The sequence below is a fragment of the Argiope bruennichi genome, chromosome 4 (genome assembly GCF_947563725.1).
Source record: "Argiope bruennichi chromosome 4, qqArgBrue1.1, whole genome shotgun sequence".
Lineage (NCBI taxonomy): Eukaryota > Metazoa > Arthropoda > Arachnida > Araneae > Araneidae > Argiope > Argiope bruennichi.
Window position 1 is genome coordinate 127,208,780 of NC_079154.1, and position 21,141 is coordinate 127,229,920.

A 21,141-nucleotide genomic window follows, 5' to 3' on the forward strand; every position below is an offset into this window, starting at 1 on the left:
CCCTCTATTTATAGCGGCCGGGAATCGTCATTGAAGGCGAGGTTCGTAAATAAAAACTTCTCGCGTGTAGTAAAAATGTTATTTATCTTTTCTTTGCGATCTCGCAGACATGACACGAACGGCAGACGTTGCACGTGAGTTCCTCCTCACCCTGAAACCGAGGTGATGCATGGATGTTTATTTTGCGGTTTGGGTTGCTGGAGCTTTTTGCAAGCTTCTTTTTTTCTCCTTTCCCCCTCGGGAGCTGTCGTTACTAGCGTTCGGTGATTAGGAACTAATGTACTTGTCATGGGCTATCGGTAAGGGAACAAATTTAAATGTTCGAATTCTTTCGAATGTACACACAGAGGTAGATTTGGTTATTTAATTGTCCCTGAGCAATGCACATTATCATCAATTTAATTTCGCACCCTTAACTTTATCATGTCAATGTTACACTTTAGTTTATTTTCTGATTTTGTGAAAATATATAAGTAAAACATATTTTTTAAGAACTTTCGTGACCGAAGAGTGGGAAGACACTTTGAATTTTTGAATTTCGCATTTATTCCATCCCGGATTAGTTTAGTTATCTTAGCATCCCGTTTTAAGCCAACACAAGGGCTATTTTGGGATGAATCTCGCAATTTTGAACAGCGGTCAGATGACGAGAACGACGCCTGAGCTGGCACCTCCTCTCCAAACTTCTAAACCACACCAGCGGGAGGACGTTTAGCCCCGACGGTATAAGCGTGCACAAGACTCGTTTACACGACGGTTCTTCAGTGGTATCGGGTCTCGAACCTGAAACCCTCCGTTTCCGAAACCAAGACTTTACCACCAGGCCACCACGACCCTCATTCCATCCCATAATTTATCTACAAGTGACGAGGTACGTCAATCTACAGCACGACACAAGAGCGAAAAGAGACAGAAATATTTATCCCCAATGATATATACTATGAGATTCTGATAGGGATATCTTTACACTTGTCAATTTAGGTAAGGGGAATATTGATGCCTTAAAAAATCACTTAGCTTGTCAAATTTTTATCTCTTCATTTGGAGCGTGTGAAAGTACGGATTTCAGTCATTTTACAGAGCTCGTATAGCATTAATTAACCGCTTAACTGTTTTGCCCGAGCTCCATACGTGCATCGATTTATCGAATTTTGTTAGTTGTAAGCAAAAAATAAACCAATCATAATGATTATAATTCAATATTAAAATTACTTCGAATATATAGATAAGTCAAGTATTCAATGGATTTCTATTTGAATCAAAATAAGAAAATGTTCCCAAAATAGAAGGTGTCATCTCATTAGATAGTAAAGAAAATAAAACAGTTAAGTGGTTAAATAAAAAAGGTGGAATTGGATCAGAAAATAAGAGAACATTTTAAAATGTTGTTAATATGCTCTAAATTAAGATAAAACTTTGGAAATTAACTAGGATTCAAATTAGACTTTAAAATATCATTGCATATAAGCTTATATTTATTTATTCTTTAATAAATATATCTTAGTACGGTAATAAAAAAAAATCTTGAAACATTATCTATATTTAAAGATTTACTTATTTACAAATTTAAAAAAGTCACCAGATTATAAAGGATTACATGAAAATAAATTTCAAACAAATATAACATCATAAATTATTTTATTAGTCAAATCAAATATAATGTACTATAACTAGTGGATGAATAATTAAGATATTCCTAGATATTATAAAAATGTAATTCTTGATATTTTAACTAACGATTTTAATAATTCTATATCCTTGTACTTTAGTCCTAGTATTTCATAATTCGAAAAATTGTATTATTTATAAATTTATTTTATGATAACCAGATTAATAGCATTTTTTAAACTTCCTTCAGTTCAGTGGCCTTAGGTAGCTACTTAATACATTGGCCAAGCAATATTAATTAATTCCATCAGATGTCATTGACTTATTTCGTCCCACTTTTTCTTTTTACATGGTTTGTTTTCATAAGTAGGATTACAAAATCTTTTCATATATTTCTATACATTTATATAAGAAAAATAAAGAACAAAATCCGCCCTAATATACTATATTCAGTTAAGAAACGCGGTAAATATGTTAAAGGATGCATTATCAACTATCTAAACTAAGATTTTCTATAAAACTGCGCCCTTTTGAGGAAAAAAAATGCAATTCGGAAGACTGAAGTCGAATGGAGGATTTTTTTTAAATGGATGAATTCTCATCTCTATTAATTTCAATATAAAATGTGAAAAATAAAATATTTGTTTATAACACAATAGAAAGCATCTTTAACCAATAAGAAAAAAACCAAAGATAAAAATAAATTTCCGAACTATATTTCTAAAATCAAAGAGTTCATTTATATTTCACGCATTAAATGAAAAAAAAACAAAAAAACCTACAGCTTTCTGTAATTTGTGAAATCAATACAGCTTTATAATTCTAAAATAAACTGGATGCTAAATTTATGGATAAAAATGAAATTCTTACCTTTTGTTGTCAACTACTCATTTTTTCAAAAAATAATGAACAAATTTTCTTTGATTTTGTGTCATCTTATTTCAAATAAAAGAAATATAATTAGAGTACTTACAAATCACTGCTGTTTGCAGATAAAAAAAATCAGCTCTCCTCTTCACTTGAATTGAATATTAACAACATGAGAGATACAGCAACAAAGTTTGATTGCCAAAAAGTTACAATTAAAGAATTTCAAAATAGTTGAGAGTTAATCGACAACCTTCTGATTTAGAGGCTTAGTTTCCTTATATTAACATCTCATTTTCAAGCAACAATAGGGCTATTTTGGAACGGATCTCATAATTTTAAATTGTGGTCAGATGACGAGGGCGACACCTGAGCTGGTACCCCCTCTCCAAACTTCCACACCACACCAGAGGGAGGACGTTTGGATCCGACGTATTTAAAGTGCACCAGACCCGCTTACGACGGTTCTTGGGTGGAATCGGGTCTCAAAACGGTTCCAAAGCCGAGACCTTACCACCAAGCCACTGCGGCCCTTGCTGAAATAGAAATGTTTTAAATTGTTCAGTTTTTTTGCCAGTAATTAAAGAAATAACATTAATACGTTAAAATAAATTATGGCTTTTCTATTTTTTAACTTTCTAACATTTTCTTAACCTTTTTTAAAACTTTGGAGTATAGTTTTTTTTTAACTTGATTTCTTTATTTAATCGAAGCCGCACTGAAAGGAACGCAAGAAAATTCCAAGTTTATAGGTAGCAAATATCGTAGTTTACCTTGGACACGTACAAGAAATAATCTTTAATTTCTATTAACTTGCAAAAAGAACATGCTGTGATTGTAACAAACTTACAACACTTGAATAATCTATTATTGTTATGTAAGATTGGGATTCGAAAACATGTAAGGATTATGTCCATGTTTCTATTTATCGGGAAAAGATATTAAAAGATGTAAATTGATAGTTAAATTATAAAAAATTCATGTAAAAGGATTATTTTTTCAGATATCTTTGTCATAATTACATTTAGCAACGGAATTCGAGTGGATTCACGATGGAAATTTAGCTTTTTCTCAAAATGTTTCTCACTAGCTCATTTTTTTCAATGCCTTTATCACTACTATAGATACAAATTATTTAAGAAGCAAAATGACATCCGTTTGTTGAAATAGCTTTCAAGAAAGTTTGAAAAAATTGGATGATAACTTGTAGAAATTTGTAATTCAGATTTTTATTATTATTATTTCTCTTAAAACGAAAGATTTTCGTAAAAACTTATATTCAGTTATTTTTTGTGGAAATTATTTTCGTACCAAAAAAATAGTAAAGCTTTGCAAATTGAGTTATTATTAAAATTGAAGACCATTGCTTTCGATGTGGAGAGTATTGTTCTTCACATTTATTTCCTTGTTAATTTTTTGAAGCATCCTTAGGAAATAAAACATAGTTATTCGAGTGAAACTGAAACAGTTCTTCATGTGCCTAAAATAAATTACATAAATGTTTTTAGGTTTCCTTGTAAGTAATGTGCTAAAGTGGAACAAGATTTTGAAATGCATTTTGCTAAAAACAAAACCGGTATGTTCTGCATGTACATGCTCTTTCGCATAAAACCACTTATTTTTTCTTTAATTCTAATATCTCCAAATTAAACAAGGGTTGACCGTCTGTCGACCTTATTTCCAGAAACATGTAAACGCAATGACTTTTAATATTTCGAATTTGATATATGATTTTGTGACAAGTATAATTCTCTGTCAAATTTTTGTTTCAATTAGTTGGAGAAACAACATCTAAAACACAAATTTGATTTTCGAATATTATTTACCCTATGCCAAGGATTAATCGCCAAAAGACTCGCCAATGATCGCAGATAGATTCAGTAAAAATGCTAAATTCAGGCCAAAAGTTATTATTTTGTAACTGTTGCACGCCAGTGCCATACAAAGCATACCTTGGGTTAAGTTTAGTTATATTAACGTCCCGTTGTAAAGCAACACTAAGGCTATTTTGAAACGGACCTCGTCATTTTAAACCGCGGTCAGATGACGAGGACGACACCTGAGCTGGCATCCCCCTCTCCACACCACACCACACCAGCGGGAGGACATTTGGCATGACAGATTTAACGTGCAACAGACCCCCTTACACGACGGTTCTTCGGTGGAATCGGGTCTCGAACCTGAAACCCTACGTCTCACAAGCCGAGACCTTACCACCAGGCCACCGCGGCCTTAAGCATACCTTGGGATAACAAATTTATTAAAGAGTATGCAAGAAAGTTTTGAGGATCCCTCAAGTTTTTTAACCCTTTCCAGGGCCGTGGGAAGTATGCATCCCACCAAATTTATCAATCTTTGTATGAAATTATGTAGGCTGGCATAAGTTCTGACAAATTTTTTTAGTAAGTCAGAAACTTAGATGCTTCAGTTCTTTATCTCAGACAAAATGAGGTGTCTTGATTTGTTACTTAATTATTAATTAACCAAATTAATTAATTAATAAAATTAAATTATCTAATAAGCTAAATGAATCCCTTTTCTTATTCTAATTTCAAGCCTAAAAATATTTTTACATAATATGACTAGAAAAAAATGGCCCTTTAAAGGGTTAAGTAATGGTGCTGGGTTGAGCTGGTGAGTGGACGCTTCTAGCATCGAAGTAGAATTCGGTAGTGAAAAGATACAACATCCTACAATTCATTTTCCATGTTTCTGATTCAATTCATTACTAACAATAACAACTTTATTTTGTTTTCAGATAAGGAACAAAGATACAAACAAAATAAAAGTTGGGATACACAGCATACATGTTTACAGAACCCCTCGCTTATGTAATCCACGCAAACATGTCAACGTTTAAATGCTTCTTTCAATACACCCGAAAATAACAAGTTACAATCGTTAGGAAATTTCGTGAAAATAATAAATTTTACTTATACATAAAATGCATTTTACATACAAACCCAAATATTTGGAAATAGCATAAAAATAAGTTAAATGCATCTGTCTATAATTCAACACCGAAAGCAAATGTTTTTGCCCAATCCAATTGAGTAAAAATTTCACAAAGGATTACAAAGTTAACAACAACTAACTGAATTAATTTTTTCCGCTGTTCTATATCAGCAAATATAAAAGATGAAAAAAATAATTGTTTCAAAATATTAACTTTAAATTTAATTGGATTTATTTTATTAAAAGCAATCCTTTTATTAAAATCACTTTACTTCAAATTAAAGACGATGCAAGAAAATCATTTCATTAGTTAGTTATTGATGGATGAAACGATCGTACTAAAGTAGTTTTGGGATTCGCAAGTAATTTTGAGAAAAGCGAAATTGCCGGCAAAGAAAATATTAATTTCTCTGCAATGTAGAGATAAAACAGCAAATTTTATTAGTAAAACTCATTAACAAAATTATAAATTTATAAATGGACTATCCGATGTCCAAAATTGCATTTCAGTTTTTAAATGGCTTGTTGTCAAATAAAATTAAATCTTTTATGCCATTTTTTTATTGGCAAATAATACTTTTTAATACTTTTTTTAGACTTTTGTAATATTTTTACTATTTATCGTAATAGGCGAAAGAAATGAATCATATAAGGAAATCAAAAAATGACTCCGCACAAAAATATCACCATGAATATGAATACAAACAAATGATGAAAGAAACCAGCGACAGAGAGTTCTCTGAAATTTTCTTACATTAACTCTAATAAAGATTTATGCCCCTCAACCACATAAAAATTTTGTATCTTAGGCATCGCATCTCACCTGAAAGTGAGTACTCAGAGTTTTATGGTAGAGGAATCGAAAATCCGGACAGGGTATATGGGTAACAATACAAGTGGAATGCGCCTTCTTTCGATGCCTGTATAGAATGACTGAGTTCCACTATATCCTCATATTCACTGCGATGAAATACTAGTAATAATTTTGGATACCTTCTTTTAGAACCGATTGATACAAAAATTTGACACAGAATTGCAATTTTGGTAACAAGATCTCATACCAAATTTCATTTATGTAAGTCATTGCGTTTTTGTGTTACTGCGTTGGCCTGCAGACGATTAACAAGCTAATGGATTTCATTCAAAATTAGATACGAGTCTGCGCTTTAAATATTAAGTTTGTATACTGTATTTTATATATCTAGCTTTTTCTACTTTGTAATTATTGTATTCACTTATATTTGAATAGAGAGAAAAGCAAATTTCCAGTAAAAAAAAAAAAAAAATTTAACTAAAATTTGGTAAAAACCTGCAAACTTGGTGTAAAGAACGTTTCATCTATCTAGCTGATTTTTGAATTATTGCATTTACAGATGAGCATAATTACAAAAAAATATATGTTTTCCGAACTTATGGAAACCTGAAATGTGGAGATTCATCAAAGAATCGATATCGAATTTTTTGACGTTTACAATAGTTTTTCTTCCTATAGCAGAAAATATTGGTGTTAATGCTTATAAAACGAAAGATAATCTGTGCCCTTTTTATGCGAATCCAGTATAAAAGTTCTGCTTATTATGTTTTATTAAATTGATAAAGACAAAGAGACGTGAGGCATATCAAAAGCGAACACGTTGCAAATTCAATTCAATGTGACGTTTTGTGGCAAAGTAAATTTATTATCATTTAACCCTTTGGGCCCCACCAGGACATATACGTCCCGCTGATATTTTTAAATCATCCAAAGGGATAAATAAGTGGAGAATTTATTGAAGTGCAAGTCCCAATGGTTTTCTGTGATTACATTCATATGTTAGTGTAATTTTTTCCCGTATCCACTGCATTTTATATGGTCACTTCCACCTCAAGAGACACGCGCCCCATTTAAAAAGACCACTTAAACGCATATCACCACCTCCAAAATTAAACCTATAGTTAATTTTTGTTTTTATTTTAGTGGAATATAGCTATTTATACTTTATTTGACCCATTAGAACCCTAATTTATCTTAATTTTGGAAAAGAAAAAACTGGTATTTAAAGGGTTAAAGCTTTTTCGCTTCAACAAGATATTTTATAATTTCAGCACTTAGATTTTTACCTCCTCATTCTGTTACTGAACATTAAATCGAATTCTTTTCATTGTGAAATTCATCGTGCATCTCGCAAGATGTAAAGTGTTTACTTTACTTTTATTATATTAAACTCCAGTTTTGAAGCAAGAGCAGAAAATTTCGGAACGGATCTCGAAATATTCAACTGGCAACATTTCTCTTCCTCTAAAATTCTATACCAAACCAGTGGGAAGGTTTTCGATCTGTGACAGATTTAAAACAGCAAATTTTATTAGTAATATTCGTTAACAAAATTGTAAATTCATAAATAGACTATACATGGTATATTGACCATACATATAAATCGACTGGTATACATGATAACCAATCAGCAAAATAGAAGAGGCCGAGGAGGCCTAATGGTAAAATTTCTGCTTAAGGGTCAGAAGGTTTTTAAGTTAGAAACCGGACTTAATTTCCTAGTTGTCAAATGAATAAGTTTGTAAAAAATGCGTACTTTAAGAATCATAAATATTAGGATAATATTAATACTTTATCAAATATAATTTGTCAGATTCCTGTATATTTCATTACGTTAATTTAATTATAAGAATAGTTATAAAATCAAACATCTGCTTCAATAATATTTATCAATAACATTTAGTTTAGTTTAGTTTAGTTATATTAACATCCTGTGTTTTAAAGCTACACTAGGTCTTTGGGACAGATTTCGTAATTTTGAGCCACGATCAGATAAAGTGGACGACGCCTGGGCTGTCACCCCTTTCTCCAAGCTTCCACGCCACACCAGCAGGAGAGCGTTTAACGTGCACCAGATCACAGCCCCACTTACACGACGGTTCTGCGGTGGAATTATGTCGCGAAATTGAAACCCTCCGATTCCGAAACCGGGACCTTATCATCAGGTCACCGCGGTATCCAATAACATTTAAAAAAGTTGACGAAATGTAAAACTTAACCATCTTGTTAAAAAAGAGTTCCCCATAATGTGTTATAACTAAAACCGAAAAATATCTAAATCCGCCACTGCATCGATACCATTCCATTACAAATTGGCTTATTGTTCACGAATTCGGACTAATTGTGTCATCTATCCAACTATAAAAATTCTTGGAGCAGGGATATACAATAATAAAAAAGATATATAGCGATTTCCAAAGGTCATGTTAGTCTACCTTTATAATAAACAGGAAGAGACCTTGTACTCGCCCTGTATTTTCTAAGCTTTATTGCTAATAGAATGTTTTGCAATTTTGTGATGTTATATAAATACAATACATTTTTATTGGCAAAGTAAAAAAGTTATCGTTGCATTTAAGCTCAATGGGTTTTCATAATATATCGAATTACAAAAATTATAGTAAATGTCTCAAAGCTCCAGATGCAATTTTGGAAAAGAAATGGCTTCGAATATGAGCTGTATTCTTAAAACAAGCTCTACAGATAAGCAAACAGGAAATGCCTTCTATTTTTCTACTGACAGAATTCATTTCTTTATATAATTTGGAATATATCGATTTTTCAATGTTTTATCAGCTTTACATTTTACCTTCCGATTATAGTTTATTGATTTTTTATTGCTTCTGTAAACTGGACTTTTTATAAAATCTAAATTATGAAATATATCTAGAGCGCCCCCTGTTGCAATGCTCTCAGGAGCAAATTTCAACTCGGCGGAAAAGAAGTTCAACTTTATCAGTTTCAGCCTTTGCATTCAAGCTCAGAATCGTGGCGCAGTGAATGAATTATAGTTAACATGTGCATGAACGTAAAGAAATGAACAGGTGCAAGTGATCTAAAACACTACGAGTGTGAAAGCAAATCACAAAATCTGAATCTTAAGAAGCTCTCTAAAAGAAAGGCAAGAGTAGGTACATCCATTGACATGAAATATCACCAATAATCGCGGATGGACACTGGAATAAAAAAAAACCGTGCCAATTCATTCAAATTTGAATTTTGATCATCTTTTTCATACAATGTACTATATCTCATCCTAACCAAAGCTAGGGCCACGGTGGCCCTGTGGTAAGGTCTGAACTTCGGAACCGGAGGGTTGTAGGTTTGAGACCCGATTCCACCGAAGAATTGTCGTGTATGCAGGTCTGGTGCACACTATATCCTTCATGGCCAAACGCTCTCCCGCTGGTGTGGTGTGGATGCTTGGAGCGGTGTCGACTTCGTCATCTGTCCGCGGTTCAACATTACGAGGTCCGTCCCAAAATAGCCCTAGTGTTACTTTAAAACAGGATGTTAATATAACTAAACTAAATCTACGCAGAACTGTTTGCCATTACTCCCCCTGTTGTTGCATATATATTTAAAATATAACTCTCTGATTAACTTACCAATCAATCTCTCAAATATAAATCGTAAGAATATGCAAACGCTTCTTGGATGTATTCTGAAACTTTTCTTATCTCTTAAACTTCTTTATTAATTTTAGTCTTGCATAGACATTTATTTTGCACTTAATATTAGCATGCTTTTTTACAAAAACAGGATTAAAAACAAAGGGAATGGTACCCCTTTTATTAGAGAATATTTTTCGAATATTCTCTAATAAAGACGCTGAGCTCCCCACTTACTCCGTATAAAATTATAAACTTTGAACCCTACTAATGATCAGGTTTTTATTTTCGGAATCCAGTACAATGTGTTTCAGTAGTATAACAAAAAAAAACGATTACGGACTTAGAGACATATTTTTTGTTAAAGAACTGAAATCAAAATTTGACTGTGAACTACAATTTTCATAATACTGAAGTACATTGGTTTAAATCCTTCCATTTAATAGTTATTGTGTTTACATGCATACGGATGCACACATCTACAGATGATCAATCCAGAGACTTGATTCTGTGATAGGATCTACTCCTTAGATGTTAAAACTGGGTACCAAATTTTTCTATCTAGCTCTCCACATTTTGTAGTTATTGAATTCACTTACTGTCAGTCACTCAGGGAAAGATGCTTCTAGTAAATAAATTTCGCTCCAAATTTGACTGAAATTCACAATTTGATATAAAGGCCACATGCAATTTTTTTTTCCTCCTAGCTCAAAACGTTGTTGAGTTATTCAGTTTACAGACAAACATAAAAATACAAATCCAAAAATTTATTTTTTGGATTCAGAAAGATCTGAAACATGGAGATTCATCAAAATCTCCAAAATTAATTTTTTTTTCTCTTAAAAAAATCAATTTTTAATTTATTTATTTCCAGTTTTATCAAACAAGAAAAGAGAAATTTTAAGTAAATACACTTCTTATTAATAGTTTAACAGCAAGGAATGCTGATATTTCATGTGGACCAGGTGATTGCCGAAGTAGCTAGTTAACTACAAAACGGAAGAGGAGCAACATCTTTCGTTTAAACGTCGAGACACATTTAAAGTAATAAGGGATGTGTTGAACGATGGGAAAGAATTGCTTGGCATTGCACATCGAGTGTTAACTGTTTTGCTTATATACTATAAAGATTGCAAGATCTTAATTTGAAAGTCATGACGAAAGAGTTCAGAATGCCCCGTTTAAAGCGAAGAATCTGAAATCGTGTTTTTAAAAGAAAAATGTAAAAGAAAGCTTAATAAATGTCTTAGACAACTTTTAAAAACTTACAACTTAAATTTAGTTTGGCTTTCAGTCAAATACACTATTAAATGTCAGTCATATTAAGCATGTTTTAAATACATTGTGTGTCTTTAAGGGAACAATGGACTCGATTAGGCACTTTTGCGAATTATTAATTTAGAATTATCACATTTTTTATGCATTTGTATTAAAATATATATAAGTCAAATATTTTACCAAAAAAAAACTCTTTAAACGAAATATATTATTTTAAAAAAATTAAATGATATATAATTTTTACGAATTTCAAAGCGACTAAATTTTTAATTATTTCTGTTACACTATATAAATTTATTTGGAACAAAACTGTTTATGATTTTATAATTCCAATTAAATTTTAGTTTTTAGGGGGATTTTTGTACATTCGCTCTGAATTTTCATAAGAATTTTATGCTTTTATGAATTAAAATTGACTTTTAGATATCTAAAAAAAACTCGAAACATAAAATGCATACCTTGTTTCTTTTTCATGTTTAACCGAAATTATTATTAATTACATTTAATTCCTTTAAAAATAAGTCACCTGGAACATTTTAAAGATATTTTAATCTAATTAGAATATTATTTTGAGAAAATTCATTCAAATGCACCTTTGTCCCTCTAGGATAATCAAGTCTCCATTTGATTGAACTTTACATTTTATAATGCTAATTTAATTGAATATAAACGTATATTTGGGTAAAGAAATAATAAAAATAAAATTTCATATTTTTGTTCATTTTTTTGCTTATTTGAAAGTCCACTGTCTCTATAAAAGGAATTAATTGATAGGAGCATAATAAGAATGTGGTGCAACCTCTGATAATCAAACTAAAGGGAAGGGACAGACATTTCGGATAAGACATGAGCTTCCATAACTCTTTTATATCTAATTGCAATACGTAATTCTGAAATGTTTTAATTGTAAAATGAATTCCTCTTTGTAGGCTATCTTTATTAAAGTTAAAAATATATTTTTAGGATTACAGTAGGTAATTCTAAATAACTATTACTAAATAGTATACTAAATAATAGTTGTTATCTTATAAACTGATGATTAAAAAAACAGCAGTTTTTGTTTATTTCCTGTGTTCCTTCAAACAGTTATCTTCCGTCGCCTTTTTTATTGGAAGGACCTTAGTAGGTGTTGACTCTCTGCAATACTCAGAACGAGTTAATCATATAAATAAAATTAAATGAAATTTTACTTTCAAGGAAGTTTAATTTATCAATTAGCATTATTCTCATTATTATGGCATCATTGTAATATGCATTTGCAGAACAATCGGTTCGCCGAGATTTACACGAGCTAAAATTTTCAATTAAGTATTTTATGTAATTCGTCTTAATGGCTTCCTCAGCAAGATATTTTTAAGGTTCAAACTTCCTTAGTCATATAGCTCAAACTATTACAGTAACTTTACACTTTTCTATTCATTGTACCGTGCATCCCAATGATATTCCGCCATCTTCTCTAAAATTTGAACTTTAATCTGAAACATAAGATTAAATTTCAATTAATACAAAATTGGTTGTATCAAAATTTTTGCTTTGATAAAATCAAATATGTTTTTTAAAACTACGAGTGCAGAAAACAGAATCGTTGAGCATCGAACTAAATTCATTTAATTCATCTCAAAGGAAGTAAGTGGTGTGCAAACTTGTTCATTCTAAATGCGAATCGTAGTTGTTGTTGCATATGGCATTTTTCATATACAAGTCTGCTTACGACGTCAGTGATTTTAAGCCGAGTTTTAGCGTCTCTTGTTTCAGTAGCGCCATCTAGGGCCAATAGTACGTCTTAGTTACTTATGCAACATAGCCCTTTTCACGGGGCGGACTTCATTCAGACATTCCATTCACTCATCCACAGATAGTAATTTAGACCTGAATCAGAGAACGATCATCTCTGATCCAATGATATTGTGTTGACTTAGAGGACTTTGTGGCTATCACAGATTCGATCTCACAACTGAAGGTATGCGAATCCAATGCCCTACCAACCAGGCTATCCTAACCGGTGAATCCTACTAATCATTATTTTTACTATTAGAAGCTTAATAAATTAATTCATGTGAATTATTGTGCATTTATAACTCTTTGACAGATAAGTTGGATCGCCTGGGCGACGGCAACGTGACGAGAGATGAAATGGAGAGCTTAATGCTCCGGCTGGCCTCCGCCCACAGAATGTCCTTCACTGATGAGTCAGGGAATGACACGCACAGCAACTGGAGTTTCGGCAACTCATTCTTCTTCGCTATCACAGTCGTCACCACCATAGGTAAGTGCATATTCAGTTGGTCTCGAGGTAAATTACATCATTATGTGACGTGGGCGATTTAATTTTTAAATATAAGTAACATATGCCATTGAATTTTACTCACTCTGATGTTGGGGGCAGTGACATAGCGAGGTTCAGTAGTCCGTTCTAAAATATGATTTTTTTTTTTTTTTGCCCCCTCCCAGTCACATCTGCGGTTAAACAAGAGTAAATGGCCCCAGCAGCACGACATTGTCTTTTCGTCCCCCTCTTGATATTTCTATTTAGAAAGTGACATAAATGCACTAATGTTTTGCCTCTATGTCACCTCCTTAAACATTACATCCCGCGCATCTATAACCCCCCCCCCCAGCCGCTACACCACCGGTTAGCTGTAGACAACCAAGCAACAGCGTAGAATTGGCGAGGTTTAAATAACACAAATAAACAAAAACATTTTTTGTAATCTTTCTGAAGAGATGGATGTCTTTATGTTCAATAAATTAAACGAAAAAAAAACATTTTTGGTAGTTTTAAAGAACATTTTAACTAGTATTCACTAGATTATACGACCAAGATTTAATTAAAGGAATCTAATAACTGAAAATTAAGTTATGAAAATATAGATTTTTTTTTTTTTTTTATCACCGTGAAAGCACATGTGTGCGAAATTTGAAAACTCTAGACCACAAGGAAATAAGTAAAAATTCGATGGCAGAATTAATTCTTTTCAAATATAAAAAAAATATTTCAAATTAAAGAAACATGTGTGATGAAGGCAATAAAAATCTCTCAAGTTGGCTTTATTATTCTTTCAGATTATAAAATATTTGTATAAAACTAGATCACACAATATAATTATTTAAAACATCCTCATCTCAGAGGTCTAAATCATATTTTTTTTTTATTTAGGGGCATCCACTTGTTTTCCTTTATCAGGTGACTAACGCGATCGATTTACTATCCACACACTTTACCGATCGGTGGGCAAAATGAAATTCAAATCCTCAAATTAAAATGTCTTCAGCTCGGAGCTAGTATAGACTCCATCATTCACAATGCACGTAGAGAGGATTATTTTTTACTTTTTCGTATATGCAGTACAGAGAGTGTATAGTAACCATCGAAAAATTCGAACTGGAGATTTTGACGAATCTCAACGTTTTAGACTTTCCTGAGTTCGAAAAACACTTTTTGGAAAAATATCCTTCTGTCTGTCTGTCTGTTTGTTTGTTTGTCACAAAGACAACTCAAAAACAATTTGAGCTAGATGGTTGAAATTTGGTACACGGTCATTACATCACATTTTCTGATTTCTTTCAAATGTTGAGTAAAACTCCGTTCTGGGGAAATAAGCCTGTCCGACTGTTCGAACTACAGACTCTTGTTACTTGGTTGTTAGAGAATAACTACAGAATGAAGAGAGCAAGATAGATAAAATTCTGTGCACAGATTTAATATATATAGTGTAGACATCTTTCAAATTTTGAGCGAAATCCAACTACGGGTTGACTGTCTCTCGGTCCGTTTTTACAGAAACAAGTAAACGCGATCATTCAAAACACAATAATTTAAATACATCAAATTTCGTATGGGAATTTGTGATTACAAGTGCAGTTTTGAGTCAAATTCTTGTTTTAAACGTTTGAAAAAAAAACGTGTCTAAAATACAAATTCGATTTTTGTATACTTTTAACCAATACCAGGGATTAATCGCTAAATAACTCGCTAAGGTTAACCCGATAGATAAAAAAAAAATTAGTAAAAATGTTAAATTCACGCCAAAAGTTAACATTTCTTAACTACTGTACGCCAATAAAGCAATCTCTGGCGTGACAAATTTGTTAGAAAGTATGTGAGAAAACCTATCCCGCTGTTTAATAAATTAGTTTCACATTTCAACTCATTTTTAGCAAGTTAATGATATATTTTAGCCTAATTACTTTTATGTAATTAACTCAGTGAAAATGCATTAGTTTTTATTTATTCAGTCTATCCGGCATCCGTGCTTTTTGTACAATATTACGGAATATTTCATTGTTTATTAATATTTTAATAATTCTGAATGAATGATATATGAATATGGCCAATTGACAGATTACTAATATTATAGTTGTTGCTTTTCGATAAGATCTAGTCACGGTTCTTTTAGATAGCACCTTATTATACATTTACTAACACACAGAGAGATATATATGTATGTGTATACATAGGAAAGACAATAATAGATCACACAGCATTTTCAGTTCAATAACAGAATCATACAACAGGAAGGTAGAATATGTAAATGCGTGGAATAATGGAAGAGAAGTTATCCCATTCATCTGCACAAATATATTATTAAAAAAAATAGTTCATTTGGTCCATTCCAACAACTATTTCGATATTTTATAACTCATAGAATTCTCACTTTTTTGCACAGATTTATGTGGTAATTATGAATATAATTCTTATAATTGCATTGTTTACTGCATCTCTCAGCCTTGAGGCCCTAGACTGTTGCTAGTCGGAGATCCGACATTTATTATACACGCTTTTATCTAAAAAAAATCGTAAGCGTGGCTTTGAAGGGAATAACGCAACAGTCTGGAAACTCACAGACATTGCTGCACGTTGGGAAAACGAATCGATGAAACTTTGAGAAAAATACTTCATTTTATAGATACCCATTTTCACAGCGTGGTTTAGATAAGTATTTCTATCAGTATTGTAACTCTGATAGGCCATCAGGGTGTTGCAGAACATCTGCCAGACGAGTTCCTATTAGTTATTCTTAAATTCATTTTCGCATGATTTCATCAAAGTTGATTTTTTATAATTTTTAGCTATATATATAATATTCGTTTAGAAACTTTACTTTTCACAGACGATAATAAAAAATTTTCAATAGTTTCAGACAAAGTTAAACATTACAGTTATCAAAGTATTCACGGCAGGGATAAGAGTTGCTGTGCAATAGCAATAATGTCTGGTTACAGTTTGTTCAACAAAGAGACTTTGATAATAGTTCATGACTTTCTATCAGTTTTTTTTATAAATAAATGGATACAATGCACGTGATGCTGTAATAAAATGAAAAAAAAATATACCTATATAATATTGTGCAACAATAAAATTTCATTTTGAAATTTGATGGGATTCCTTTGTTTGTTAAAAGATGCGCGAAGAATTTCAAAATTAAATGGCGTTGATTCGCATGCCAAAGAACACACTCATTGAACAAAAATAAAACACATTAATTATCTTATTTCTAGCGAATGAAATATTTCATGAGAACACAACAAAATGTGCACCTATGTAGTCTTTGACATAGTATCATGCTAAATAGGTTTACATAATAAATTCAACAACGTTTATATGCAATTAATAAATAGTTGTAAACTTAACATAAGTTGAATCAAAAGCCCATTGTGAAACTTAATCTCTCTTAAAAATAAAAGAGAATGTACATGCGTGTTTATATTCCATAGGATAGAGCGTTTTCTGGAATAACCAATCTGCCAAAGATCTACTTTAGAGAGCAGAAAGCACACTTCAAAGAATTTTTTTTAATATTTAAATTGAAAATTAATCGAACTTTGTATGTTTTCCCTTTCAACTGCCAAAAAAAAAAAAAAAAAAAAATGTGACAGAAAAATAAGTTTCATACCATTTCAAAGCATACAAAAAAATTATTTATTCAATAATAGTAGTTTAAATGCCGTACAATTTATGTCTATTTTTAATAATTTAAAAAAATATATATTTAAACTTATTTTACATTAGTATATATCAGTGATATATACTAATGTAACGTTATTGATATATACGTGTATGTAATATATACGTGTAATGTAACGTTATATACGTGTAATCAATACGTATATAACGTTACATTGCACCAGAAAAAAAATAATATATGTATATATCAAATAGTGTAATGTATATATCAATACATTACACGTATTGATATTACACGTATATATCAATACATTACACGTATTGATATTACACGTATATATCAATACATTACACGTATTGATATATACGTGTAATGTAACGTTAATGATATATACTAATGTAACGTTGTTGATATATACGTTAGTATATATCAACAATAACAATCTTTTTCATTTGTTGCCATGTATTTCATCCTGGATTTTTCTTCCATTGTTCATAATGAAAGGGTATAAAGATATGGCTTAGTTTTAGATAACCAATAGGTTCCCTTTTAAAATATGCATTTCATAAGACTTTTGAAATTGTGTTGTAATAATACTAAAGGATCAACTTCGTAAGTAAGGAATGGCTAAAAAAATCCTTTCTTTTTAAAGTTTATCCATTTTTAAATAGTTTCAGAATTTGAAAGTTTTTGTATTAGTTGAAGCTTTATTTCTTCAGTTTCAAACTGTTATTCAAATTTCAGATAGGATCATAACAAAATTAGAAAAATAAATAGCACAATGAACAGAAATTTATAAGTTTCTAAGAAAGTGCGTGTTACATGCCTATCAAAATTTAGTTTTAAAATACTTTACTAAGGAAGCTTTAAGAGCGAACTACACATTTAATTGAAAATTTTAGCAAATGTTTTAGTGGCCAGTGGAAGTTATTCTTTAACAATTTTATAACCTTAATGAATCTCTACATTTATGTTTCGATGCTGAATTGTTTTTTCATAATAGAAAAAAAAAGAATCCTTTTTTCACTTTTCATAGATATAAACTTCAGATTGTTTCCATAGGTTATGGTCATCTTTCACCCTCTACCACAGAAGGTCGTCTCTTCTGCATTTTATACGCAACCATCGGGATACCTCTCACGGGCATCGTGCTAGCGGCCATCGGCGGCCACTACAGTCAAAGGCTCGTCAAAGTCTTCCAGAAGGCGAGGAAGTCCAGAAACTCGAGACTGACCCTCGTCTTCTCTGCAGCCAAGTGCCTCATTCCGTGGCTGTTTGTCTTCCTCGTGGTACCAGCAGGGTTCTTTGTGTGGCTGGAGCAATGGTCATTTGTAGATAGTTTTTATTATTGCTTCATCACCTTGTCCACAATAGGATTTGGAGATTTCGTAGCTGGTGAGTATACATGGCTTTGTTATTTATAATGTTTGCAAAATATTTATATAAAATACTAGGTACTCCGGCCTCTGCTCGCCAACCCCGATGATGTCCTCAAATCATGCTTGTTCTCAGGTTAAATTCTATTCCGACGATCTGTTCCCGCCTTGAGTCTGGCACATTTTGCCCTCTTTACCCTCTCTTGTAGTTTATCGGGGTTCTTTGATGTCTGTCTAGTTTATCGACAATTTGCGGGAAGCTCCGAACCGACGTGCACAGGCGGGGATGATCCAACAATGGGTCAGTTAACAGATTTAAGACCAAATCCGCAAGTCCACAGGACGTGGAAAGCGGCTGTGCGACGACCTGGAGCACTTTTCCTTGTTTCTCCTTTCTTGCAGTTTTCCAGAGTTCTTTGATGTCTGTCCAGTTTATCGACAATTTACAGCATTGCTGCAAACTCCGTATCGCATCCACAGACATCAAAGGACACCGGAAAACCGCAACAGAGGGGAAACACGGGAAAGTATGCCATGTCTGCAGCTGCACAGGTCGTAGGAACGCGGCTTAGCAGTCACATTATCATTTATTACAAGGTTGAAACATGTTTTGCTTTGGTATTCAGAAGATTGCTAGCTGAGAGATGAAAAATTTTGGTTATTTGAGAATGGTAAACAAACTGGGAAATTATACATTAGTGTTGCCACAATAATTTCTTTTTTTTTTGTCGCTATTTTGTCGTCATGTGATATCAGAGTTGATGAATTTTTGTCCCACTATTTAACAAGAGGTTTTAAATGAAAAGGGAGCTCGTGATATAATCTAACATTCTTTGAAAATCCCGCCCAAAGAATCGAAGCGGACTGATTTGGGATGCCTTATCCTTTTAGGTAGTAATTTTTTGAAGCTCGCTAAATTGTGCATCCTTAGCCTATGTTTGTGCAAATTTTCTCTTTTTGTCATTAAGATTCATTAAATTCCAAAATTTCCCCATTTGTCATTAAAAGAAATGAAATAACCCAAATTCGGATTTTGCTATTTAAATGGCATCGTAATTGCTGGATTTTCATTCTAGTACTTAACAGAAGCTTTTAAATGACAGGAGAATTTATGATTTAATGAGACAAATCTTGAAAATTTGAAATAAATCCGGTGCAAAAAAATGGAAAATGGTTGATATTAGATTATTAACAACTTTTGGTAAGCTAGCTCAACTGTGAGTTTTTTAACGAGATCTGAAGTCGTAAATTTATTCAATCTCCCTTCGTCCCCCATTAAGGTCTTCAGGCGAGAATGTAATAAATAGGTTTTGGATCCCCTTATTTACCGAATTATTTTACCATCAATTTTTCAACTTTTTTTTTTTTCACAAGTAGTTAATTTTCCTTGCAGAATAATCCCAGGGAATCCAAGAAAAAAAAATTAATTAATCAAATTTCTCAATTAACTCAATTAATAATTAAATATTTTAAATTTCTACTTTTAGCTTATATTAACTAGTTGCTATCTGGATGGTATTCTCCGTGTTCTTTTGAATGCCATCAGAAAAAAATAGTCATACCACGAAGATGTAACCCAGATTTAAATGGTACTTTTAAGTACCGTCAGTAAATAAAGGGTTAAATGGTATTGCAGTTGATAATGTCTAAGAACTTTTAAACGTCAACAAAATTGGCAGTTTCATGTAATAATTATTCAAAATTTGGAGTAAATTTAGCATAAAGAATCGAAACTGTCTAAGTCGGGATATCTCACCACTTTTGGTAATGAATTTTCACCTGAATTGCGAATCCTTAATCTAAATTTCTTCTTTCCGCCTTTAAAATACACTAAATTGAAATTTTGCTATTATTTAAATAATATCAAGGGGCTAACGGATTTTTTCTCTTTTTTATTCCAGTGTCTGACATGAGCTCTTAAATGACACGCGAGTTAGCTTTCACCTCCTCACTTACGCATTCTGTCCCGTGAGTCACGCTCGGAATTCCGCCTGGCGTACCTCCAATTCCGCCGAACAGCGTTTGTGGGTGACAAGTCTCTGTTGAAAATCCCATAAAATGTACCCCATGGGAAACCTATTTCCTTCCCTTGAGTACAATGGTATTTTAGGGACGGCGAAGCTGTATTTTTAGAAAAGGCTATTTCAAGAAATCTTTTAGTCTAAATAGCTTTCAAATATGTTCAATTGATTTCTGAATCGCAGCTGAAATTCTCCGTTTTGTTTTAGAATTCACTTTTTTAAAAAAAAAAACATTTTTTATATCTGTTGTGTTTCAAATCTTAATTAAAATTAAAAAAATATTTTAACAATTTTGTGTAGCTGTAAGGAAAAAAAATCATGATAAATTAGTTTATTTATCATTAACTGTAGTATATTAACTGTTGTAGACACTACAAATCAATCCTTTATCTTTTATTATTATTTTAACTATTCTTTTTTTATTTGCCAAATATATACAGAGAGAGAGTGTTGTAACCTTTAAAACATTCTCTGTCGAAAATTTAAAGAATCTACAAATTTTAAGTTTGTAGTCCGAAGTTTAGTTATACTAACGTCCCGTTTTAAAGCAACACTAGGATTATTTTGAGACGGACCTCATAATTTTGAACCGCTGTCAGATGGCGAGGACGACACCTAGACCGTTTTTATCTACCAATCCGTGAACATGAAAGCAACAAATAAGAAGGATGAAGTTAATGGTGGTTAATTTTTACACAAAAATGT

The 21,141-nt window shown here is 32.0% G+C and overlaps 1 protein-coding gene across 1 annotated transcript in view; it reads left to right on the forward strand.

Annotated features, from left to right (window-relative positions):
* Nucleotides 1-21,141, forward strand: part of LOC129965701 (potassium channel subfamily K member 4-like) — a 104,571-nt gene that overhangs the window by 66,151 nt on the left and 17,279 nt on the right. The window contains exons 3-4 of the mRNA XM_056079812.1: nucleotides 13,223-13,399; nucleotides 18,102-18,434. Coding sequence (XP_055935787.1) covers nucleotides 13,223-13,399; nucleotides 18,102-18,434 — 510 coding nt within the window. The remainder of the gene's footprint in view (nucleotides 1-13,222; nucleotides 13,400-18,101; nucleotides 18,435-21,141) is intronic.